The 26,219-nt window shown below is 59.2% G+C and overlaps 1 protein-coding gene across 2 annotated transcripts; it reads left to right on the top strand.

Annotated features, from left to right (window-relative positions):
* Positions 1-14,277: 14,277 nt before the first annotated feature.
* Positions 14,278-24,788, top strand: SKOR1 (SKI family transcriptional corepressor 1). 2 transcript variants are annotated; one of them, XM_041745440.1, is made up of 9 exons: positions 14,278-14,297; positions 16,604-18,833; positions 19,868-19,955; positions 20,892-20,999; positions 21,542-21,613; positions 23,062-23,136; positions 23,355-23,429; positions 23,941-24,006; positions 24,602-24,788. In XM_041745440.1, exons 2-9 carry the CDS (start codon positions 16,614-16,616, stop codon positions 24,694-24,696), a joined length of 2,799 nt encoding a protein of 932 aa, XP_041601374.1. In that variant the 5' UTR covers positions 14,278-14,297; positions 16,604-16,613; the 3' UTR covers positions 24,697-24,788. The 2 variants fall into 2 exon arrangements, with proteins under 2 accessions (XP_041601374.1, XP_041601373.1); XM_041745439.1 differs by lacking the exon at positions 14,278-14,297 and adding an exon at positions 16,271-16,362.
* The last annotated feature ends 1,431 nt before the right edge of the window (positions 24,789-26,219 follow it).

Below are 26,219 nucleotides of genomic sequence, written 5' to 3'. Positions count from 1 at the left end.
CTCTATTTAAGATTGCAGCCCCCCACACCTCCCTGGGACTCCTGTTCCTCTGCCTACATGTCCTCCTTCCTGCATCTGTTACTACATGACCTACCCCTACTTTCACAATGTACCTCCTATCTTCTCACCTCCTGCCCCCCGTGTACACTCTCTGCAAGGGCGGGGATTCTGGTCTGCCTTCTTCACACGGCATCCCCGGTGCCAGGAGCAGAGCCCAGCCTCGCGGGGGCCCGGAAATGCTTGTTGGCTTAGTGGCTGCAGGCGGGGCTGTGAGTCCCGGGCCATGCTCAGTCTGCTGCCCACGAAGGAGCCACCCTACGTGAGGCAACATTTTGTTTTCTCCGCAGGACTGGAGTCCTCATACTTCCAGTAACTCTCTTCAAGGTGGTACAGGTTTCCAGCTGCCCCTTGGCCTCAAACAGAGCGCTCGTCTTCTTGCTGAGCACCTGCTGTTGCCTCAGGTTAGGAAGGTCACAGATTGGATGCAGCTCAGGCCATCGAAGCTGCTGCTCCCAGAGTCAGGGCTCAGGGCCGGGAGGCCTGCGCAGAACACGGGTTGTGGACTTCCCAAAGAAGAGGCATTCAGGGAGTGGGGAGGCATTCGGGGAGTGGGGGCATTCAGGGGTGGGGCCGACCACCCCAGAATGGGAACCAGCCACCACCCAGACCTAACACTTATCCTCGCTTTAAGAAGATGCACCCACCAAGCCTGTCATCCCCCAAATCCCAAGCCAGGGGAGTAGAGAAAACAAGCAGGCACCAGTCCCGTGCTGAGGGCTCACCTCATCGACTCTCCTCTTCACAACAGTGCCCTGAGGTAGGTGCTAGTATTAATCTGCCCATTTACAGATGGAGAAACTGAGGCACAGGGAGGCCAAGAGACATGGCCCAGGGTCTCCCAGCAAGTAAGTAGCAAAGCATGGTTTGAAACTCAGAACCCACCCTTCACCACAGCCCCAGAAGTCAGCTCCCCAAGCATACATGTGTGCGTGTGAACGTGCACACACACACACCCCACACTCTACCTGGCACACAGATGGCACACACACACTGGTGTGCAGAGATAGTGTGTCCGCATCTGTGGGAATGGGGCCCAGGCATCTGCTCTACGACCAGCCCCCTGGGACACACATGCAGAGCGCCCCCCAGCGGTACTGGGAGACACTGCTCCAGAGGCCACATTGAAGCCCTGCCTGACATTTAGGCTGACTTCGGACAAGGTGTGTCCACCTGAGCCTCAGTTTCCTCATCAGTAGATGCGGGCATTGATTTCACTGAGTCCTGGAGCTTCTCCCAGGCCTGATGTTCTGGAGCAGGGGCGACTGCCATGAGCATCCCACAAAAGCAACATAGTTGGCCCCAGAATTACGTGCATCCACATGCAAGCACACAGGGTTTTGTTCACAAAGAGGGTTTGGCACCCCCGGAGCCCACTCACTCATGGACCCCAAATCGACAGCCCCTGCTTTGGGGTGGCCCCCGATGTCTAAATTTCCTTCTATTCAAAGTCTTGGGAAGATGGGGACCTGGGCAATTCCCGAGGAGTTCTCCTGCAAAAACCGCCCCCAGCGCCCCGGGCTGGAGAGCAAGACCCTCTCTTGCCTGGTTCGGCGCTCTCATTCCTCCGACCACCTTTAGCAGCTCCGAGGCCAAGCTGCCTTTGCCCTCGGGACCGTGGGAGGGTTGAGAGCTGGAACTGCCCGCAGGAGTGAGCTCTTCCCTCTGCCCAGAAAGCCACCCAACCCACCTTCCCCCGTCCACGTGGCCAACCCCCACACCTCCCATCAGGCCTCTCAAATGGCACCTCTTGGGAGCTTCTTCATTCCCTTCTCGGGGTACAGACTGTGTGAGCCTCTCTGGGGCAGGGATGAGGCTGACTCCTCTCTCCCCAGGGACTGGCCAGGGTGGCAGGGGGAAGGTGCTCCAGGATATGGGAGGGGGGTGGGCAGAATGGAAGGAGGGGGCATTCAGGCCCCAGGCCCCAGGCCCCTGGAGCTGTTCCCGCTCCCCAGGACTTGTCACTATCTGTCCTGGCCTCTTGCTCCAACCCTCAGTAAAGCCCATCTGCTTTCTAACCAGAGCCTCCTGGAGACCCAAGCCCATGAGATCCAGCTTCAGCCCTCTCAGAACTGAAGGGGAGAGTTTCTAGGACAGGAGTGTACTCACGGGACCCCGAGGTCACTCTGGGCAACAGGTGCTGCCCTGGCTCGGAGGCAGGGAGGCCCCTTGGCACTTAGCCCACTGTCCCTTCCTGGTTCTGTCCTTTGGTTTTCCCATCTGGGAAATAAAGGTTCCAGAATCCCAGAGCTTTGAAGATCCTCCAAAAAGGCAATGGGGACGGGGGGGGAGGGGGGGGGGGGGGGAGTGGGACCCTTGTTCCCCCGGTGTGCTTAGATAGAGTCCTTTTGGCCTAGACAAGTAGGAGCCAGAGCCTCCCACCTGGGGCCCGGCTCAGTGGGGGATGTCAGGCAAGTGCAAGGTGGGCCGAGTACTCTAACCTGGTAAGGAAGGCTGCAGGGGGCCGCCTGGAGGCCAAGGACCTAGAGCCCTGTGCTCCTGCTGAAAATAAGCTTCCAGATCATACTCAGGACTGAGGGCCAGAAGGGGATGGACAGTTGCCTCCACATGGGCTGGGGGAGCCCAGGGAGGCCATCATGCTGCCCAAAGACTGCTTCTGTCCCACTGACTGTACCCCACATGCCCCATTAGAGCTTCATCTTTCAGCTAAGTCTGGGCCCTAAAGACGGGAGCCTCTGTTCTCACTGTAAAGGGGAGATGGGAGAGAGAACATGGGACCCCGAGTCCTGGGCTGGGGGCAGCAAGGTAGTGGCAGGCAAGCTGGCCAAAGGCCATGTCGCAGTGGCAGCAGGAAGGCGAGCAGGGAGCCGGTGGGGACAGCTCGCCGCAGCCCAGGCCAGCAGTTCCTGACACCATCCTGGGGCAGGTAGACTCCCGAGACTGTACCTGGACCAGATCCCAGCTTCTACACCAAGGGCCAGGGTTTTTTCACTACAAGCAGGTGGGAAGCGGCGGGCATCAGCTCCCAGGGGTGTGTGGGAAGGCCAGCAGGTGTGGTGATGGGGAGGGGCTGGCAGGGGAGCCCAGGTCGGCAGGAGGGGCAAATGGTTCAGGGCCACATCCCCCAGCCTGGTCCTCGAAGATGGCCAGTGGGAGGAAGTCAGAAGTCAGCCAGCCTTCAGCGGAGGGGCTGGGTTTTAATGGCACTTCCTTTCTGGTGGGCCGACATTGTGCCCCTGGCTCCCCAGAGATGCTCCCACGCTGGGGAGCAGGTGGGCGACATGGGGCTCAGGGGGAGGCCCTGTGGCCTCCAGGAGGCCGGGCTGGCCTGGCACAAAGCACCAAGAGGCCTCATGAGGTGGGGCAGCGGGTGGGGGCAGCAGAGCCCAGGCCTCGTAATGACAAATTTTCTGCTGAACAACTACAAATATTCTCTGTGACTTTGGACACAGTCTGAAAAAGACTTTGTTTCCTCCCTTGGCGGTATCATTTGTCTTGTTCTGAAGCCAGAGATTGCAGGCACGAACTTATAGACTAAAGTTTGTCTTAATTGCTGTGGTGTCACCACCTCTCTGGCAGATAGCAACACAATGAACGAGTCGATGGGGCTGAGCCCTGCAGGTCCTTCTTCTAAAGTGAGACAAATCTCCCTCCTTGGAGCCCAACAGTCCATCGGCAGCCCTGTCATGTATTTATCTCCCTAACAGTTCGCATTAACTTGCAAGGGATAAAAAGTCTTTCCTGTCCACAGACTTAGTTAAAGGCGTCCAACCGGGGGGAGTCAGGCTGTGCTGCAGGTTCTTCCCAAGGATGTGCTTTTTATCCTCCCCTCCTTCCTGGGGATGGGGGGGTAGTAGGGAAAGCAGCGGGGGTACACACCAGGAAACACAGCAAGGGCGGCAGGTGCAAAAACAGGGAACGGGGGGTACCCAGAGTTCCTGGGGCCAGATCACTTTAGTTCTGAGAAAGAAAATACTTTCTCGCAACATCAGCTGGACCTGGCAAGCTGGCCCTCCTGGCACCCCTGCCAGGGATGAGTAGCCCACCTCCATTTCCCGTCCCCCTGCTCCCTCCCAGGAGGGGATGCTCCACCCCATGGATGAGCCAAGCCCCTGCAGGGACTGGTCCCTTGGCCCCAACACCTTTCCAGCCACCCCTTTGTCTCCCAACTCCTCACCCTCCAAAGCTGAAATACACTTCCGGGGAAGAAGGGGTGGGGAGGTGGACAGGAGACCCCTCAGACCCCTCACAGACCCGTCCAGCTGTGGCCCCAGAGCCCCCACCAGGGCCTGGCCTCACTGTGCTGTCCTGATCTCACCCCATCCGTCTGCCTCATTCCCTCACCCAGGAAGGCAGGAGCTGGGGCAGTGCCTGGCATTCCAGGAGACGCTGGGCACAGGGAGGCCTCATCCTCTGCCTTCTGGGAATAAGATCCTAAAAGGCACCGTGAAGCCATGGGGCATAGGTGCTCTTGGCTTTCCTTATTTTTATAATAGTTTTAATATTTTAAGTGCCTTGGTCAGTGAGGCAGTGGGAGAGGCAGCCTTCAGTGTGAGACTTCTGACATGCAAATAGGGCCCTTCTCTACCCCGTGGCCTCCAGGGTCCTCCTGGCAACCCTTTGGGGGAGTTGATGCAATGTAGCAATGAAAGGAAGGGGCTTGGAGTCACACAGAACTGGCCCCAAGTTCTGGCTCTTCCACTGATTGTGTAACCCTAGGCAGGACTCCTAGCCTCTCTGAGCCTCAGTTCTCGACTTGGTCAAATGGGGTAATGACAGTACCCACCTCAGGGCTGTTGGTGTCATTATTAAATCATCCTTGCTGCTGACCAGGACATGCAGGTCACGGCCCCCCACACTTAACACCCCCACACACACACACACACAGCCACTCCTCATTCCCTGTGACTCCCCACTTTTTTCTCTGCCTCCCTCCATCCGCAGTAAGCAAAACAAGAGATTCCCCCCCAAAGAAATTCACATCCTAATACCCAGAAACTATGAATATATTATGTTACATGGCTAAGGGGCATAAAGATTGCTAATCAACCGTCCTTTAATCTTAAAATAAGATTCTCTGGATTATTCAGGTCAACCCAGTGTGATCACAAAGGTCCCTGAAAGTTGAAGAGGAGGCAGGGGAGGAGACGTGGGGTCCGAGAGATGTGAAGATGTTAGGCTGCTGGCTTGAAGGCGGAGAAAGGAGCACTCAGGAGCCGAGGGATAGAAGTGGCCTCGAGAAGCTGAAAAGGCAAGGATATGGATTTTCCCTAGAGCGTCCAGAAGGAACACAGCCCTGCTGGTGTCTCGCCTTTAGTCCAATGAAACTCGCTTCCAACTTCTGACCTCCAGAATCATAAAATAATAAATCTGTGCTGTTTTAAAATGCTGTGGTCAGGTGTTAGAGCAGCAATAGGAAACTCAAACAATGTCTCCTCTTCATTTTCCAGCCCATGCTGCCCAAATGCCTTTGGAGCAAACCCTCTCATGTACACATCCCTTTAGAGTTTACAAAACCCATGCTCCAGCCCGCCGTCCTTAGCGTCCTCCCGGCTGACCGGCCTGTACCCCCACGCGCTCTCCTAGAGCCATGCACCTGGCAGCACCAACACCCATCCTTCAAGAGCCAGGCTCCCTCAGGACGCCAGCTCCACTCCCCTCCTGGGCCTTGGAGGCTGAGCCTTTTCAGGACCTCGCCCATCCTGGGGACCAGCTGGCACAGCGGACGACCCGGGGCCTCTCCGGATCCTCAGAGGTACCCACTGCAGGCACTGGAGTCACTGTTATTCATCAAATACTTCCTCAGCACCGCGTGTGTGCCAGGAGCTGGGGACACAGTGGGGATCGAGGCAAGTCCCTGCACTCAGGAGCTCGCATTCCAGCAGGGGAGACTTCAGGTGAGGACAATCGCTGTGAAGAACTAAAGCAGAGTGAAGGGACAGAGGATGAAGGCTGGGGTGGCCGCTGTGCTGCTGGGAGCAGGGGCGCTTTCCTATTTCCAATGACACCTCAAGTGGAAACTTGAGCCGCCCCCAAGTGCCAGGCTTGGTGCTGGGCCCTTGGCATATCTCATCTCGGTTAGTTTTCCCAACAATCCTATGATGCCAGCATGCCATTTCACAGGCGAGAAAGCTAGGGCTCACAGAGGTGAAGTGATTTGCCCAAAGCCACACAGCCAGGAAGTAGTAACCCTAAGGTTTAAACCCATGCCTGCCTGAAGGGCAAGCTGCTTCCTCAGCAACAGCTGCCTCCGTGTAAGATGCCAGCTACATTCTCTTACTCCGAGAGAGTAACAGAGAGACAGAACACCCCATAGTCACTCCATCCCAGACCCGTGTAGTAAAAGAGGTACATACCACAATCACTGGAAGGCAGACAGGAGAAGTGAATTATCAGTGGGAAAAGGGGAAAGCTTCAACAGCATTTGCTGAGGAATAGACTGGTCCCTAATTCCTGAGTAGTTATGGTGAACTTCATCTGCATCTGCAGAGGGAAGAGGCTGAGGGGGCTCTTCTCTCCTGGAGAAAAAAGGATAATCATTTCCGGCAACCAGAGAAGCCAGTAGGGTGCCAAGACAATTTAATGGGGAGAGTCATCTTTTCAACAAATGGTGCTGAGATAACTGGATAGCCATATGCAAAAGAATGAATTTAGATCCCTACCTCACGCCATGCACAAAAACTACCTCTAAATCAATCATAGCTCTAAGTATGAGAGCCAAAACTATAAAGCTTAGAAGAAAACGTAGGTGTAAATCTTATGACCTTGGATTTGGCCAAGTTCTTATATATGACACCAAAAGCACAAGCAAAAAAAAAAAAAAAACAAAAAACAAAAAACACAAGCAGCACAAAGTAAAATCAATAAATTAGATGTCAACAAAAATAAAAACTTCTGTGCTTTAAAGGACACCCTCAAGAAGAAAGTGAAAAGACGACTCACAGAAGATATGTGCCAAACCTGTGTCTGACAAGAGATTTGTACCTTGAATATATTAAGAACTCCTTCAACTCAATAATAAAACTAGAAATAGTCCAATTGAAAAAGTGGGGAAAGGATTTGAACAAACATTTCTCCAAAGATGTACAAATGGCTAATAAGCACATGAAAAGATGCTCAAAATCATTAGTCATCAGAGAAATACAAGGCATAACCACAATGAAATATTATTTCACACCCACTAAGATAGCTATAATAAAAAGAGATGATGGGGGTCCCTAGGTGATGCAGTTGGTTGAGCATCTGACTCAAGGGTTTGGCTCAGGTCGTGATCTTAGGGTCCTGAGATTTAGCCCTGCATGGGGCTCTGTGCTCAGCAGGGAGTTTGCTTGAGATTTCTCTTTCCCTCTGCCCTTTCCCCTCTACACCTGATGTATGCAAATGCTATAAATAAATAAATATCTCTTTTTATTTTTTTAAGATTTATTTTTATTTATTTATGAGAGAGAGAGAGAGAGGCAGAGACACAGGCAGAGGGAGAAGCAGGCTCCACGCCGGGATCCCAACGTGGGACTCGATCCCGGGACTCCAGGATCGCGCCCTGGGCCAAAGGCAGGCGCGAAACCACTGAGCCACCCAGGGATCCCCTAAATATCTCTTTTTAAAAAAAGATGATAGTGTCATCAAGGATGTGGAAAAACCAGAGCCCTCATATATTGTTGGTAGAATGTAAAATGCTGCAGTGCTTTGGAAAAAAATCTGACAGTTTCTTAAAAGGTTAAGTGTAGAGTTATGAAATGACCCAGCAATTCTACACCTAGATATATATCCAAGAGAAAACATACAACCATACACACGCGCGCACACACATACTAAAATTAAATAAATATACAACCACATAAAAACTTGCACATGAATGTCCATACCAGCCTCATTCATAATAGCCAAGAAATGGAAACAAACCAAATATTCATCAATGGATGAACAGATAAGAGATACCAACAAAGGAATATTACTTGGCAATAAAAGGGGATAAAGCACTAATCTATGCTACAACATGGATGAACCTTAAAAACATTATGTTAAATGCAAGAAGTTGGTCACAAAAGACCATATATTGTGTGTTTCCATTTAGATGAAATGTCCAGAATTGGCAAATATATAGAGGCAGGAAATATGGTGGTTGCTTAGGGCTGGGGAGGATGGGGAGCTGTGGGGTGATAGCTAATGGGTACAAGGGTTTTGGGGTGATAGATACATTCTAAAAGTGATGGTTGCATGTCTTCCCAAATAAAGCCACTGCCAGTCCCACAAAATAAAAATAAAAATAAATAAAAGTGATGGTTGCGCAACTCTTTGAATATAAACAAAACCACCGAATTGTACACTTTAAATAGGTGAAGTATGTGGTCTGTGTATTACACCTTAGTAAGGCTTGCCCTGCCCAAGCAACCGGATTCCACCACCAATGTTCAGGCAGCTGTCTGGAAATGACCCGAGGCTGTCACGGAGGGGAAAAGTCACATGTGCTGAGCATCCACTCTGTGCCGTGTGCTCTGTGCAGGCTGAGACTAGGGGAAGGATGTTCAGGAAAGATAACATCTCCTTAAATTTTGCACCTTAGCACCTCACTCTAGCCCCAGACCTGGGTATGTGCCACACACCCAGCAGTTTATGTAATCATTATGACACCGCTGTAACACCCACGTAACTACTCTACTGATGGAGGTTTGAAGACTCAGAGCAGAACTGGGATTTGAGCCCAGGTCTTGCTGGCTCCAGAGTCTGTCCTCTTTGCAGGCCTCCCCACCATGCTGAGTGGAAAGAGAGCCTGGGAAGGAAGCCACCTAAAACCAATGGGAGCTTGGCAAATCTTCCAGCTGCTTCTCCACCTGCCTGCCAGGGCCTAATCCCTCCTCCTCCTCCTCCTCCTCCTCCTCCTCCTCCTCCTCCAAGATTTTATTTATTTATTTTGGAAAAAGAGGGAGAGAGAGATGCAGAGGGAAGGGCAGAGGGAGAGGGAGAGGGAGAGTCTCAGGCTGACTCCACCCTGAGGGAGGTGGCCACCATGGAGCTCGATCTCAGGAGGCAGAGCTGATCTCAGGACCCTGACCTGAACCGAGACCAACAGACACTTAGCCGAAGAGCCACTGAGGCGACCCACTCCCACCGTCTAAGACAGCAAGCCTTTCAGGGCTCTACCTGAGTGGTCTTGCCTGAACCTGTGAGGATGATAGGAATCCCAGGAAGGACCTCCTAGACATGACCAGAGAGCACCAAAACTTTACTCTTGAAGAACCAGCTGCTCGCTAGACACCAAGGGTACCATTCAATCACCATGGCCAACAAGTCAACTGGGACCTGGGCTGGGGCTCACAGCCTTTACATTCAAATGCTATTCACTCATTCATTCATCCAACAACTATGGTGAGTACCTCCTGTGTGCTAAACCCTGTTTTAGGTCCTGGGAATACAATAGCAAATAAAACATTCCAGTGAGAGATTCAGAAAACGCTCACAAATTACCTAATTGGACAATATTAACTGGTGGACAATCTAATGATGAAAACAAAACAGTACGCGACAGAGGGATGTGGGCCGAGGAAAGCAGGCAGGCTTGGAGGAGGCCCAGTGTTGTCTCCAGGAGAGCGCTCTGAGACTTCTGAAAGGCAGACCTGGAAAGAGAAGTGAAGCCAGCCTGCTCTGCGGGTTAGAAGTCTCTAGGTGCCATTGAATTTTCTTGGTGTGTTTCTTTAGGTTGGTAGGAAATTTCCACATGCCCACAGTCTCCTCTGTGCTCAGGACCTTGGAAAGAGACTTGTGGTTAAGCTGGCGCTGACCAAAGGGGAGCTGTTGAGAGGAGGGTAGCTGGGATATGAGCAGGGACCCAAACTAGAGATCTGAACGGGGAGGGAGTCCTGGGCCAGCTGAGCTACTCAGCCACCCTCTTTCCATATACCTCTGGTCAGGTCTGGGAGGCTTCTATGTCTGGCTGAGGCAAAGAAATCTGGTCCTGGCTCCCCACTCAGGCCCTCCTAGCCTAACTTGCTTCCCCAAGTGCAGAGCAAACCCCAGGGTGAACAGAGCCAGGCCTCATGACTTTTGAACCTTTCCCAAGGCCTCCTGGCTCTGGGATTTACATTCAAGCTGGGGCACTCAGGTCCCACTCCCCACCCTAGCCCTCCAGGGCTGGTCAATCCTTCACTCTCAAAAAGTGATGGTCAGTGTGCCCATCCTACAGATGCAGACTGATACTGAGGCCAAGAAAAGGTCCCCTGCACTCAAGCGGTAGGTGGAAGAACTGGCTCTGGACCTCAACTTGCCTTGCTCTTTCCAACGACCAGAAGCTGGGAGTCCCGCTGGGAGGAGCTCTGGGCGACGGGAACCCGGAGGGTGCAGCCTCCGGCAAGTCCCGGCCAGCCTCGTGGCCGCACCCAGAGTGAGGTGGGCAGGTGGCCCTGATCACTTCGCGCAGCTCTGGGGCCCCGCCTCCCGCGCGACCTCACCACTGCTCTCAGGCTGCGGCCCGCAGGCCCCGCCCAGCCACCCTTCCTGCCTCCATCTGAGGCCGCAGCGCGGGGTTCGGGTCTATCTGGCCGTCGGATTAATATCCAGATATTAAGTAAACAATAAATTAGCAAAACTACAAGAAAATTTTACAGCCCTTTGCATTTGGCAATCATTGAGTGTTAATTAGAAATTCATTACAATTAAAACCCTGCCTAAACAGGGCCTGCGCGCCTTAATTACATCTGATTTTTAATTCAGAATACGTGTTTACACAGTAAGCGCTACGTACCCCATGATTATCCCCAATCCTCTTTATACTGTACTAATTATGTAAATTAAACCTAATTAACTGACGAAAACTGCCGTTAATTCAACTGGTAAAAGATATGGGCTTGTGGAGGAGGCGCGGCCACCAAGCCCCAGCCCCTGCCGGAGCCCAATGGGCGCGGGGCGCCCAGCCCGCGTGGACGCGACGCCAGGGACCCAGGGACGCAGAGGCACAGCAGACCTGGAGCGGGATGGGGGAGCACCTGATCCGGAGCAGGGCCCTCCGACCTCAGAGCCACCTCGCAGTGGATATAAGAGAGAATCGGCGCTGTTGGGGGGTCAGAAAGACCAAGGGCATTGAGTGCCGCGGGCTCCCCCCAGACTCTGCACTGGGCCTCAGGATCCAGAGCTCCCTCTGTGGAAGATGGGCCCCACCCTCCAACGACTGGTCCCGAGTTCAAGTCCCAGTGCTGCCCTGCACTGGCGGCCTGAACCAGAGCAAGTGACCTGGCGGTGCGAGGCCTGTTTCCTCTGCACGAGGTGTCCCGTGATGATAAAAGCTCCTGGAGAGCTGCGCGGTCCTTCGCATTCCTTATCTTCCCATCCCTAAGCGAGGTTCTCCAGATGCGTGCAAGGCACATCTGGCTTCTGGGAGATCAGCCTGCCTCCCTTATTGCCTGGGGAGCCTGGGAGGGTTGGCTTTCACGGCCTGACCCTCAGTTTCCTGCCTGTAAAATGGGAATAAATGATCCCTATCTATTCCCAAGGCCATTGCAACTGCAAAATGTTCGCGGTGGTGCTAAGGGGATGCTGGTTCAGGGCAGAGCCCAGGCCCGACACCCAGGGCCCACTCACTGCCCCCCAAGGGAGCGATGTCACCTCCCCAACCTGTCTCCAGGCGCCTTCAGACTCTCTCCAGCTCAGACCCTTGGACGGAGCGTTGGGTGGGTCCGGGAAGCGGGTGTTGGGTGCCGAGAGCTGTCCGCAGCTTGGTGCTGAAGGGAGATGCCGGGGCGCCCCTGCACGGCCCTAGCGCCCTAACCGTAACCCTAACCCGGGGAGGTAACTTTTGTCTGAGAAGTTCCCGGGGGCGTGGGGCCAGGCTGCCCGAAACACCCTAGAGGCCGACCCTGGAGGGCGTCGTTGGTCCTCGCAGTACAATAGAGGCAGGACAGGCAGGCCTTGCCCCTCCTCTTTCCACTCCCACCTCCCCACTACCCCAGGGGCGTCCTGGCTCCGCGATCGTTGTCACTACCACACCGAATTCTGAGATGCCTTTTAAAAAATCATTAGGAGCCTAAGAATAATTACCGAACGGGATTGTAATTATGGGGTGGGGGAGGCTGGGCAGAGGGAGGGGGGATGAGCAGGTGGAGGCTGGGGTTGGCTCTCGGACTGGGACAGAAAACGGGTTCCTGTTTATTAGCTCGGAGGAAAGTGTCTCGGGGAGGGTAAAAAGCGGTAGAGTTAGAGCCGGACAGAGGGAAGCCTGGGAAAGACGCACCAGCAGAGGTACCAGAGGCAAAGAAAAGGACTGAGCAGGCTCTGAAAGAAAAGAGAGTCCGGCAAGGAGATCCAGGAGAGAGAAAGCCTCGGAAACCGAGGGAGGTGAAAGAGCAAGAGGCCGCTCTAGAAGGGACCCCTCAGGGCCAACAGACCCCCCCCCCCGAAACTTGGGGGCAGTTTTTGATAACGCGTTAGCCAAGGGGAGGGGGTGACAAACGAGTCAGGCCAGGCCCCCTCTCTCCAAGGGCAAGGCCTGGGCAATCCGTTCGCACCCCCAGAGGATTCTCCTAGGGTCCCTGGGAACCGGGGCGAGGGACAGGGGGTTGGGGGTGAAGAAAAAGCTAGAGGAGAGAAGTGGACTGATAAGGGGGAGGAGTGACGAACCCCAGAGAAGGCCTAATGCAGGAGGGGAGAGGGCTGTAACCCAGAGCGAGAGGGAAAACGACGGGGCGGGGGTCGAGGGCGACCCCGCGCCGCCGGCCGCGGAAGATTTATGGCGCCGTCCGGGTTCCAAGGACGGGCTGCGCTAGCCTACTGCCACCGTCGGTAGCCGCAGTGGCCGCTGCGCCCCCTGCCCGGACGGCCCGCTGCGCCCCGGGCCATCTTTGCCATTATTAACTTCTGTTTGATTAGGGTAATTGTTCAAACTTAGGCTGGACAGTATGATTAATTACAGTTTAATTAACGTGTCCATTAAGGACATTAATGCCATGGGGGGTGCGAGGGGGCACCCGGGTATGAACAAATAGGGAGGGGGTGAGCCTGGTAACTCAAATGAAGTAGAGACGGAGATTGAAAGGAAGAACACGGTGACCCAAACGAGTAGTGGGGGGAAAGAATGGTGAAGACAGAAACCTACAGGCAGAGAGGGGAGAGAAGGGTGGAGAGAAATGGAGCTTTGGAAAGAGAAGATGCCAAGGGGTGGCTGTAGCGTCAGAGGGCTAAACCCATACCATGGGGAAACTGAGTTAGCTGGAGAGCTGGAGACTCTGCTAGCAGCCACCTAGAAAGTAGTTGACGCTGCTGGGAGCGGCGATGACTTAATTCCTACCCTGGGCAGGTCGTTGTGGGGGGGGGGGAGGCGATCAAGATGGGGGTGTGTGTGGCCCAAATCCAATTCCACTGCTTGGTGAAGGAGTCGTCCCTCCCCAGGCTGGAGCTGTTGTCTTCCAACCAAATCAGAAGCGGGGGGGAAGTTGATTCTGCGGCTTCCCAACTACCCCCCCCCACACACACCATGGCCCACACCCTTATCTCAGCCCCAGCTGGCCGCCGCCGCCGGTTACCCAACTGGCTCCCCACGGCCACGCTCGGGCTCGCCACTGCTTTGGCCCCAAAGCGCGATGTCCTTCCCCGCGCATCTTCCTTCAGAGCCTTCCTCAGCCCCGTCATCCGGCCTTGGCCCAGACAGCTCGCGGCCCCTAGGCGGGGAGTGCGGGGCCCTCCCCACTTCGTCCTGGGAGGCAAACTTCGCGGCCCTGGGCCCTTCCTCCCTCCCGTCCCCTTTGGCGAGCGTGGGCCGCAGGTGCCGGGCGCGGGGCGCAGGTGTGCGGCCGCTTACCTGGGGCGCGCAGGCCCGGAGCTGCAGGAGGCGGCGGGCGCGGCGCGTGGCCCGCGGGCTGGAGGACCCCGGGAGGGCGCGAGTGGCTGCGCGGGCGGTGGGTGTGGCGCCCCGGCTCGCAGCTGCCAGGCGCGCCCGCCCCGCGCCGGCCTCGCCACTCGGGCTGTGACCGCGCCGCGCCCGTCGCCCAGCCATGCGCTCCAGGCTCCGGCCTCCGCTCCGGGCCCGTCCGAGGCCTCGGGGGCAGCGGCGCGGGGCACACGTCTCCGCTCCCGGGGCCCCGGCGTCGGGCGCCTGCTGAGAGCCGGCGCCGCGCGGGAGGGGCCAGCGGGGCGCGGGTGTGAGCGCGAGGAGCCCGGGAGCGCGGCTGTGCGCGCGCGCGGGGAGGGGCCGCGCCGTCACCCGGAGAGCCCGGCGGATCCCGGACTCCCGCCCGCCGCTCCGCCCGCCGCGCACCTCCTCTCACCGCTCGCCCGGCTCCAGCCGCCGCCGCACGGTGAGTACCCGCGTCTGGCCGCCCGCCACCCCCGCGCCCTGCCCCTGCAGCTTTTTTCGTTTAGTTCCGATTTGGGTTCTTGCGGCTGTTGTTTTTATTATTCGACCTAAAGACTCCATCCCCTCACTCCCACTGCTGTCCGCCTCCCGCCTCGTCGCCCCCTCCAAGCTCACCCCTCAAACCCCAGGAGCCGGAGAGGGCTCCGCGAGCAGCCCGGGCGGCCGCTCCTGGCCGCTGCGTACAGCTCGTTGCCCGGGCTTTCCGCTCTGGCCCTCGAAATCCAGTTCCTTTCCTAGGGCCCCCCTTCTCCTGGCTCTGGGGCCCAGAGCCCCCTCCACTCCGGAAAGCCCTGCGGGGCCCCCAGACCCTCAGCCTGGGGAGGACGCGCTCTGCTCTGGGCGCTCCCTTCACTGCATGCGGGCAGGGCACACTTGCCGATTTCGGAAACCGAGAAGACATCGTCATTTCCCAGAGCTGCGGAGCCCCCCGTCACCTCCCCACGCCTGCCTGAGAGCTCCTGGGGAGGGAGGGGGCGCGGGGCTCGCCTCTGCCGGGGAGTTAGGACAGTGGTTTTGCCTCCTAAGATGTTTGCAAGGGACTTCAACGTGAAAGGAGGGTCAACTTGTCTCAATTCGATCCGCGGAGATGAAGATGAAACAGACAGATAACAGATAAATAGCGTGATACTTGAAGAAGGTCTGAAGACAGATGGGAGAAAGAGGAGCGAGCTGGGAGAGACAGGCAGCTCAGGGCCAGATAAGATCGACAGACGGGGGGCACCTAGAGGAACAGCGGGAGGGAAAGAGACAGAGGAGCCCGGTCTCTTGGATGAAGCTTTTGAACTCGGATCCCCAGTCACCCTGGAGCTGCCCCTCGGAAAATGGATTGGCCTTTCCTGACGAGTGTAGCGGAGGGGCCCTCGGGGTCAAGCTGCCTGGGCCGCAAGAGCACCTGCAGCCATGGGCCGGATGGGAGCCTTCGGTGTCTGAGGACACGTGGCTGGGCCAGGCGACCTAGAGGGCCCCACGCATCCGTTCCTGGGTCCTCCTGCTGCTGAGGTCCACGGGAGAGGCTGCCTCCCTGCTTGGGCCAGAGATCAAAGCGCGGGACCAGCAGCAACTTTTGACCTGGACCCTTGTGGCTTCGGACACAGGCCAGGACTCCTCTCAACCCAGATGAGCTGGGACAGCCTGGCTTGAAGTATACTCAGGGAGGAGATGCCCCCCAAAGAGGAAGTCCAGAGCTCGGAGAGGCTGCATTTGGCCTGAGCAGGAAAGGCATATATGAAGAAGAAGGAAAACTTAGGGAGTGGGCTGCCGGAAGCAAAGGAGAAGTGTGGCTCCTGAGAAACTTCCTCGAGAACCTGTCTGTCCCCACGCGCTGACCCGGATGGAAACCAGCTTTGGTCCGGAACGCAGCTAAAAATGCAGAAAATGTGGTTAGGAACTGCGTGACCCCGGTTCCACTGATGGCTGGGGGAAAAAAAAAAGGTTTGTATTTCCAGCCGGAATCTTTCTGCTCAACGAACGCGAGGCTCCGGGCATGAAAGGTGAAACTCGGGCTTGTGGAAACCAGGGCCGTTATCCCGGGGACCCGGCTCGGCACGGAGCTGGGTGCGGTGGGGGCCGCCCCGGGGGCTGGGCGCGCGCGGCGCGCTTCGGAGAGCCAGCCGGGTTCAGCACCGCGAACAGCGGTCCCCTCAGCCTCTCCCCCTCCCTCGCGGCCTCGGGACCCTCCTCCTTCTCCTTGCCCCCCCCCCCGCCCCCTGCTGTCTGGAGATGGGCAGTGACCGCCCCTCCCTCCCGTCCGTACCCCTCCCAGCGCCTCCCCCGCCCGCCCGCGTGCATGCGCGACTGAGCAGAGGGGCAGCCTGTCCCCGAAGTCCGGGCTTCAGGACCCGGGCGGGTAGGGCAGGCTGCGAGGGTAGCCAAAGGCGCGCGCGGATCTGGACGTTGGGAAGCCTGGGTTAGGCAATGGCTTTGCTGTGTGGCCTTGGGCAAGTCACTCTCCGTCTCTGGGCCCCACTTCCTCCACAATCCGAAAGCAAAATTGGGGCGTTCTTGGGGTCTCAATTACCCCTTTCTTCTTCCCCAAGCCCCAGGGGCTTTTGTTGTGGCGCCAGCACGCGTTTGGATAACAAAAGGCTCCCGGCCGGGGGCGGGAGGGGGGAGCGGGGGGCGAATGAGCTTGGACTCCCTGTAGCCAAGTTTCCCCGCGCGCCCAAGTCGGCGCGCCCCGCTGGGCGGGCCCGAGCCACAGTGGCGCTGAAAATGGCTCATCTGTTGTCTACTTTCTCTGTTTCGCAGGAGCGGCGGCATGGAGGCTCTCACCACTCAGCTGGGGCCGGGGCGCGAGGGCAACTCCTCGCCCACCTCGAAGCAGGAGCTGCAACCCTACTCGGGCTCCAGCGCTCTCAAACCCAACCAGGTGGGCGAGACGTCGCTGTACGGGGTGCCTATCGTGTCTCTGGTCATCGACGGCCAGGAGCGCCTGTGTCTGGCGCAGATCTCCAACACTCTGCTCAAGAACTACAGCTACAATGAGATCCACAACCGCCGCGTGGCCCTGGGCATCACGTGCGTGCAGTGCACGCCGGTGCAGCTGGAGATCCTGCGTCGGGCCGGGGCCATGCCCATCTCGTCGCGCCGCTGCGGTATGATCACCAAGCGCGAGGCCGAGCGCCTGTGCAAGTCGTTCCTGGGCGAGCACAAGCCCCCCAAGCTGCCCGAGAACTTCGCCTTCGACGTGGTGCACGAGTGCGCGTGGGGCTCGCGGGGCAGCTTCATCCCCGCGCGTTACAACAGCTCGCGCGCCAAGTGCATCAAGTGCGGCTACTGCAGCATGTACTTCTCGCCGAACAAGTTCATCTTCCACTCGCACCGCACACCCGACGCCAAGTACACGCAGCCCGACGCCGCCAACTTCAACTCGTGGCGCCGTCACCTCAAACTCAGCGACAAGTCGGCCACGGACGAACTGAGCCACGCCTGGGAGGACGTCAAGGCCATGTTCAACGGCGGCACGCGCAAGCGGACCTTCTCGCTGCAGGGCGGCGGCGGCGGCGGCGGCGCGAGCGGCGGGGCGGGGGCGCAGGGGAAGGGCGGTGCCGGCGGCGGGGGCGGCCCGGGCTGCGGCGCAGAGCTGGCCCCGGGCCCGCCGCCGCACAAAGCCCTACGCTGCGGCGACGACGAGGCCGCCGGGCCTCCTGGGCCGCCTCCCCCGCATCCGCAGCGGGGCCTGGGTCTAGCGGCGGGCGCCGGCGGCCCGGCGGGCCCGGGGGGGCCTGGTGGCGGCGCGGGCGTGCGCAGCTACCCGGTGATCCCGGTGCCCAGCAAGGGCTTCGGCCTCTTGCAGAAGCTGCCCCCGCCGCTCTTCCCTCATCCCTACGGCTTCCCCACGGCCTTCGGCCTCTGCCCCAAAAAGGACGACCCGGTGCTGGGCGCGGGCGAGCCCAAGGGCGGCCCGGGCACCGGGAGCGGCGCGGGCGCGGGCGCGGGCGGAGGCGCGGGCGGGCCGGGGTCTGGCCACTTGCCCCCGGGGGCAGGCCCCGGCCCGGGAGGCGGCGGCATGTTCTGGGGTCACCAGCCCTCCGGGGCAGCCAAGGACGCAGCGGCCGTGGCGGCAGCGGCCGCCGCGGCCACCGTGTACCCGACGTTCCCCATGTTCTGGCCGGCGGCAGGCAGCCTCCCGGTGCCGCCCTACCCCGCGGCGCAGAGCCAGGCCAAGGCCGTGGCGGCCGCGGTGGCGGCGGCGGCGGCGGCGGCGGCGGCCGCGGCGGGCGGCGGCGGCCCCGAGGCCCTGGACGCGGCCGAGCCGGCCAAGGAGGGAGGCCTGGGCGCCGAGGAGCGCTGCCCGAGCGCGCTGTCCCGCGGGCCGCTGGACGAGGACGGCGCCGAGGACGCGCTGCCGCCGCCGCTGGCCCCGCTGCCGCCGCCGCCGCCGCCCGCGCGCAAAGGCTCCTACGTGTCGGCCTTCCGGCCGGTGGTCAAGGACGCCGAGAGCATCGCCAAGCTCTACGGGAGCGCCCGCGACGCCTACGGCTCCGGGGCTGCCCGCGGGCCGGGGCCGGGGCCGGGGCCGGGGCCGGGGCCGGGCGCGGGGGCCGCCGGCGGTTACGTGAGCCCGGACTTGCTGAGCGAGGGCAGCTCCAGCTACCGCTCCGCCTCGCCCGACGTGGACACTGCCGACGAGCCCGAGGTGGACGTGGAGTCCAGCCGCTTCCCCGACGAGGACGGCGCCCCGGACGAGGCCGAGCCGGGCGCGCCCAGGGCGCCCAGCGCCGGCGGCGGCGCGGACAGCGACCAGCCCGCGGGGCCCCCGTCCGCCGCCTCCTCGGGCGCCGACGGCCCCACGGACTCCCCCGACGGCGGCAGCCCCGGTCCCCGGCGCCGCCCCGGGCTGCCCTCGGCCGGCAGGCCGACGTTTGGGGACCTGGCGGCCGACGACGTGGTGCGGAGACCCGAGAGGAGCCCGCCGGGCGGCGGCTATGAGCTGCGAGAGCCGTGCGGGCCGCTGGGGGGCCCCGCGCCGGCCAAGGTGAGCCCCGCGCCCGCCTCGCTGGGGGCGCCTCCTCGCTTACCCCGCGGCACCACGGGGCTGTGGGGCAGCCGCCGGCCGAGTTAGGGTCGGGAACCGTGTCCCGCTCCCGCAGCGCCGCGCGACCCGCCGGGGCCTCGCAGGGGGAGGGTTTCGGAAAATCCGGGGGGTGGGGGGTGGGGGGCGCGCCCAGGCCTGGGAGACGGGTGTGCTACGCTCGCGTTGAGTGTGGGGGAGGGGAGGTGGAGGCCGCCCGTAGCGCTGAGAGCGGGAAATAGAAGGGGTCTGGGGAAGGAACGTGGAGCAGAGAAAGGGACCCAGGGCCGGAGAAGAGCGCTTGCGAGGCTGGGCCCGGGGCGCACCCACCCGGAGCGGGGTCAGGGTCCCGGGGAAGACGGGCTGGTAGGGAGAGGAGAGGCCGGCGCCCCGCTCAAGCCGGGCCCCAGCAACGCCGGCCCGGAATCTCCCTCCACCCCAGCTCCTTGCTTTCTGAGCCCCTTTGAACTCGGGCCTTGGGAACCGCCGGGTTCCGCCGGGTTCCGCCGGGTTCCGCCGGGTTCCTTGGTAGGCGGCTGTCCAGACGGCTGGTGGGGGGACGTGGGGGCGCGGGGACGGGCTCTCGGGGTGGCTGGGCCACGGGTTCGGGTCGGGGCTGCGCGACTGAGCCGAAAGTGGGTGCGCACACCTGTACATTTGCATCAGGTCCATTAAAACACGAATCATTAGCCGGATGCGAACGGCGTCATTTATGCGGGGACTCTGGGCGAGGGCTGGCGGGAAGACGCGGGAAAGGAGGCGGGCGAAGGTGGGTGGCGGGTGCGGCTGGGAACAGGCAGCCCCGGCCCGGCTCGGAGCCGCTTTGTCTTTCTGATGACCCCGAAACTGCAGCGGGCGGAGCGGCCTCGGAGGGCGCGGGGCGCTCGGGTCCCGCGGGCCGGCCGACCTGCGCCTCCCTCTCGCCGCCGCGCGGGGCCGGGCGGCCCTGATGCGCTTCCAGCGCCCCCCTAACCGCCTGTCATTTTCGGCCGCCGCAGGTGTACGCGCCGGAGCGGGACGAGCACGTGAAGAGCGCGGCGGCGCTGGGGCCCGCGGCCTCCTACCTCTGCACCCCCGAGGCCCACGGTAACGCCCCCCGCCCCCCTGCCGAGGTCGCTGGCCAATGCGACGTGGGGACCGCGGGCGGAGGGCCGGGGCGGGGGCGGGGGGAGGGGGTGGGCTGCGAGGGGAGCCGAGAGGAGGAAAAAGGGAGAGGCAGAGAGAGCAAGAGAAAGGGGGAGACGGACAGAAGAATAAAGGAAACTCAGCGGGAACTCCCAGTAACTTCCCCCGTTTGGTCACTTAACGAACCGCCCTGTCCCCCGCACATAAACACGCTCCCGTACACCTCACACACTGGGTCAAATCCTTTTTAAAATCACGCCTGGCACCTCACTCATTCGGCAGTGCTTGGGCCCCGAGGTCCTCGGGGGCAGGCCGGGGGAGGGCGCAGGGTGCGGGCGCTGGGCCGCGCGCTTGGATGCCCCCGATGCGCCCAGGCGGCCGCGGCCCGGCCCCGGGGTGGGGGTGGGGTGGGGGCCCTGCCCTAGCGCCGGGCCCCAGGGGCTCGAAGAGGAGGGGCTGAGGGCCTCGCAGATCCGGGCAGGCCAAGCCCCGGGAAGGGTGCTCCCCCGCCGCCACCACCCCGCGCGGGGGGCCGCCTGGGCCGCGTTCTCGGCGGGAGCGGCGTAGGCAGAGCCGGCGGCCACGCGCGCTCGCGGTGCCCCAGTATCTGCGCGCGATGTAGGTCGCTCGTCCCTGGTGGGCTCGGCAGCTCGTCTTGTTCTTTTCCGGGGGGCTGGGGAGGGGGCGTGGAGCGCGAGAGGAGAGGAGCAGACCGCGCGCGGGGGAGGGGGTGCCCGGCCCAAAGCCTGAGGGTGCAAGCCCAGGCGCACAGCCGGGAACCAGCGGCGGCCACGACACTTTTAATTAGGGCTCGGGCGCCCCGACCGTGGCAGCTCTGGCCGTATCGGGGTCACGGTTTCTTTGCTTCTCCTTGAAACTCGGTTTATTGCCTTTAAGAACCAGATAAGGAAGACAATCACTCGACCGCCGACGATTTGGAAACGAGGAAATCCTATCCAGACCAAAGGAGTATCTCCCAACCAAGTCCCGCAAATACAGACCGAGGTGAGCCCTAGGACCCCTGCGCGCCAACCGCACCCGCACCCAGAAGCTGGGGCCCAGGTCGCGCAGGTCCCACCGGCCGGGGCTTGCGAGAAGGGCTTTCGATCGACTGTAAGCGGCTGCTGGGCCCCGCGTGCGGCTGGCGGATACACATTTAAAGAGCGCGCGCGAGGTGCAGGCCAGGTTTCCCGAGCTGTTTTCCTCCTTAGTGGGTTTGGGGCTCTTCCGGGTAAAAGAAAGGGATAGTGTACTAAAAGGAGATGACAGACACCATCACCCACATGAAGTAGGTCAGAGAGCACTTCCTGCCCTAAGATAGCCTACGTGAGTCCACTGTCCTTCAGTGGGTCACTCTCTAAAATGAGAGCTACACCCCTAAACTGATAGCTTGGAGGGTAGGTGGCATTCCATACCGGTAACTGTCTCTTCTAAAGGCGGAAGATGTGGAGCAGCTCCCTGACTTAGCATAGATCCGGGCAGCTCACCCTTCCCCTCCCAAGGCCTTTCCCAGCGTAGAATCCCTCTAACCTGCCCTTGTATCTCAGGTGAAGATGGGCTCACCCTGGATGTCACAGGAACTCAGCTAGTGGAGAAAGATATCGAGAACCTGGCCAGAGGTGAGGTTAAATCTGTGAAATGAGGGTACACTCTGCTTGGGGTAGAGGCACCCTTCTTGTAGGGGAGTGTGTGGGAAGACAGGACTCTTGGGGAATCAGTTTTCTTTTTTCTTTCTTTTTTTTTGGGGGGGGGGTCAATTTTCATTGAGTAGAAAGGATGATCCTCTGGGCACTTGATGCTGGCATAGAGGTAGAGGGGAGGGGAAGGGGGAGGGGGTGAGTGAACCAGACCCCTAGAGGTTCATTAGAAGTTTGGATTCCCAAGATTGGCCTGTGTGAAGAGCACAGTAAAAGAGAGCAGTGAGTAATGATCCTCAGAAGTTGATGCATGTGACAATCAGGGCAATTTGGGTCTCCCAAACTCACTGGAAGACCGGACTTTTTCTAAAAAGGTGGAAAGGAGGCATTTATTTTAGGAATATCTGAGAGGTTAATTTTTTTTCCTGGAATTAACATATAACCACCCCCAACCAAATGCACCCTAAATGGGGGGGGGGGGGATAGAGCCTTTCAGAATGGGATCCTGGGTTGCTGCTTCACCTTCAGGGGGGAGAGTGTGGCTTGAGGCAGAGAGGATAGAAGCCTCTGACCCCACTTTGCTCCTCTACCTCCCATTTTTGTGTTTCTCAGCACCTGCTTGGGGTGGGATTTCTCAGAGAGCCTCCACATGGGGAGGACTCTGATCCCAATAGCTCCAAGGTCAGGGCAGCCCCTGCCATCCATCCCTCTGTAGCTGGTTCTGAGGGCATAAGTGCTTTCCACATCCACCTGCTATCCATCACCCTGCCCCCAACCAGCCCAGATATGTGCTTGCAAACTGGTGTGGGAAGGGGGAGAAACATTGGTGGTCTTCCACTCTTCCAAGTCACAGATTTTATAAGGTATACAATTACCTTCAAAATCATTGGTGCTTTATATGAGAGCTCGTAGTATGGATTTGGGGTCCTGGGACCCCCTGAAATGGTGAACAAACTGTTGTGAGTACAGGTATTTTTCCAGGGCAGGGATCCAAGTCTTTGATCAGATTTATCCAGCTCCTACTATTGAAGGGAGGGATTAGGTGTGTCATTTGGAGGGGTAAATCAAGTCCTGGGCCAGCCTCTAAGGTTAGGGAGTTAGGAACAACTTAAAGCAGATACCATGCTGGTTAGCGCCTGGAGCCAGGGCTTAGAAGCCCAACATGGCTTCTACAACCCCGAATTTTAATTCTCCTGGGCAACCTGTCTCCTGGCCAACACCTCCCCCACACACACCCCCAAATCCTTTGGAAGCAAATGGAAAACCAGTGTAGAGGGCCTCTACCTCCTGGCCCCACCGCTCCACAACTCCCACCTCAGGGCTCTTGGCCAGAGCAGGACCTCCAGGACCTTTGGGGGGTGGGGAGCCGAGTCCCGCACATGCCACCCACCTTTACTTCCCACTCTCCTCCCACCCCCCACCCCCCACAGACGAATTGCAAAAACTGCTCCTGGAGCAAATGGAGCTCCGCAAGAAACTGGAGCGAGAATTTCAGAGTCTCAAAGGTACCCCCTTCCTGACCCACCTCACCCCACTTCAGCAGGAGAGCCTTCTTTCTGCACACCGGGACCCTGGGACAGGCAGCTGCCCAGCACCCTCCCCTTCCCGGGTTTCCCGGCTAGGCCCGAGCCCGCAGGGGTGGGGGTGGGAATGGGGAGCGAGGGGAAACGGGGCCGAGGGAGGGGGCTGTGCGTCACAGCTCTCACTTAATCAATTTGCACAGATAATTTTCAGGATCAAATGAAGAGGGAATTGGCTTATCGAGAAGAAATGGTGCAACAGCTGCAAATTGTCAGAGGTAAGACGGGAGTCAGGTGAGCGCGCGCACGGGGCCGTAACTGCCTCTCGTCTGGCAGAAGCCTCAATGTTGGCTCAGTCATTTGGATTTAAATTGAAGGTAATTTAACAATTATTTTTTTTATTTAATATCCTTTGTATACTCTGATTAGCCTCAGAATGGCAAGCGAGCCCAGCAAACGGCTTGCAGGCATCATTACATGGAGTGATTGAACTTCTTATCGCGGCAATTTCCATGGTTTCTAAATTAAAAATCGAGGCGTAAAATTACCTGGGAAGTAATGCCTAAGTTTGCTTTAATTTTGGTTAGATCCGTCTGCCTTTAAGCACCAGCCCAGGCTTTTTCCTCCCTCCACCAGGCTGCAGTTTGGAGCACTGATACTCCTTCCTCCGTCTCCCGGATTTGTTTCTTGGAGGGGCTGAGCGCTGGGGAGAGGGTGAGGCGTGGGCTCTGACCCCCGCGGCTGGAGGGTGGTCTCATTTCCTCACCGGCCCCTCCCCATGTCTTCCAGACACTCTGTGTAACGAACTGGACCAAGAGCGGAAGGCGCGCTATGCCATCCAGCAGAAATTAAAAGGTGCGGATGCCGAGGAACAAAGATAGGACTGTTGCCAGGTTCTGGCTGTGCCACTGAATGAACGAGTGAATGAATGAATGAATGGATGGATGGATAGATGAATGAATGAGTGAACGAATGATGGGCGGATGAATGGATGGTGAATGAGCGAATGAATGAGTGAATGAGTAAATGGCGGGCTGTGAGAGGGGAAGGCCAGGTCTACCTAGATCAAAAGCTGAGAGGAGGAAAATGGGAATTTTTTTTTGTGATGGGGAAATAATTCTAGAACGATAGAATGGGGATTAAGAACCCCTTGAGCCCCTGGCATTGGGAAATCCGCCGTGGGATCCAAATCTAGCTGTGGGCAGATTGACTTACCGCTTTCTGTGCCTCAGTTTCCTCTTCTGTATAATGGGGCTACTGAACCAGAGCAGTGGTTCTAAATCGCCCAGTTTTCTCACCTACATTCCTGCCTTTTTCTTATCCGTTGAGAACCCCTGAGCCCGAAGGGGGTGGGTGGCACGGGGGCGGGGAAGGACAGGGGGTCGAGTGGACCAGCCCATGGGCCACGCGGGCGAGGTGCCCACCTCGGCCTGCCCGACTGTCTTTCCAGAAGCCCACGACGCCCTGCACCACTTCTCCTGCAAGATGCTGACGCCCCGCCATTGCACTGGCAACTGCTCCTTCAAGCCCCCACTGTTGCCCTAGGGCCGGCCCGGCCGCCCCTGCGCCCTCAAGCCATGCTGCTCTCCTCCTGGAAATGCCCGCGCCGCGGCGGCCCAGAGCGAGGAACAAGCCATTCGGACCCGCCCGTGTACATACAGCCTCCCGCCCGCCCGCCCGCCCGCCCTCCTCCCGGGCGCCTCGGCCCATGGCCCCTTCTCCGTTTCCAAGTGTAAATACCACCTCGCCCCACCGTTGAACTCCAGGGCACCGGACCTCATGGGGTTAACTGGACCGCAGGGGGTAAGATAGGGGAAGGGGGGCCTCCCCCGCCCCGCTCGGCCTCCACCCCCGATTGTGTCCACGATGTAGCAACTTCGCTGGCGCAGGCCCCGCGCTCCCCCGTCCCGTCCACTTCTGAAACTTGTTCCTGACGACAAAGTGGCTATGTGCAATGGATATAAATGTACTGTGAGTCTCTCTTGGTTCCCTATTGGGTTCCGTTTTATTTATGCTGTAAGTTATTTTGCTCCCTTCTCCTGGACCTATTTCCAGCCCCGTTTTGCATTTCCCCTTTGGGTTTGGTTTTGTCTATGTTTCCTTGTTAACCTCTTGATGTAACAGCACTTTAAAAAGGGCGACAACTGACTCACGAGATGGAGACCACCTTGAGCCTGTTTGGGGAGACCACCCTGTATCCGTGACTTTTGTTTTGTTTTTAATAAAAAAAAAAAAGAAGAAAAAGAAAAAGAAAGAAATCTGTCACTTCCTGGGGCTGCGGAGGTTGGTGGGCGGGGGTGGGCTGAGCGATGCGCAACAGGTGCAGCTGGAAGGCCGCAGGTGCGGGTTCTGGGGCGCAGGGGCTGGGAGTCACCCCGCTCGGTAGGGCAGCAGCGAGTGCCTCGACCTCCCTCCCAGCCATTCAGACACACCGAGTTGGCCCCACAGGCCACGCTATCCCCACTTTTGGGGCTCTCCCCTGAGCCTCTCGGCCCGGGGTAAGAGGACAAGGCGGGATCCTGGGTGGCAGGGTCCCCCACTCTTCCCTGGAGCTCTGCAAGCGCCAGGGTTTGCTCGGGCCCACTCCCACGCCTGCCCCACTTCGGGAGTAACCCCCGGCGCTCTCGGGGGCGGGACACAGCCCTGCCCCCTGCCGCGAAGGCCGGGTTCACCCGGAACTGCCAGGAGGCGCGGGCGCTGCGGGCCCAGCCCCATGCGCTGGGGCGGGGCGGGGGGGGGGGGGGGGAGGGGGACGAGGTACGTAGGGAGTCCCTCGGCGGGCCAGGCCTACAAGGGCAGGGCGTGACTCCGCGTTGGGGCACAAATGTCCTCGGGCCTGGCCTCCTCTTCCCGTGCCGGGCTGGCCCTGGCAGTTTTTACTGTTCTGTCCATTTCCATCCCAAAGGGTGTGGGGACCTGGAGCCAGGTGAGGCCCGTCTACGCTGAAGTCATGTGGTCTCGACTGCTGGGATGAGGGGGTGTCAGGGTGTGTGTGAGAGGGATGGATGGCATCCTGGCCCAGCTGATGAGGCCTCACCTTGCTGCTGGGCCCCCATAGGCCTCAGTTT

Source organism: Vulpes lagopus, chromosome 2, assembly GCF_018345385.1.
Source record: "Vulpes lagopus strain Blue_001 chromosome 2, ASM1834538v1, whole genome shotgun sequence".
NCBI classification, from domain to species: Eukaryota; Metazoa; Chordata; class Mammalia; order Carnivora; family Canidae; genus Vulpes; species Vulpes lagopus.
The sequence above is the reverse complement of the archived record's forward strand: the minus strand, read 5'-3'. Positions and strand labels throughout refer to the sequence as shown.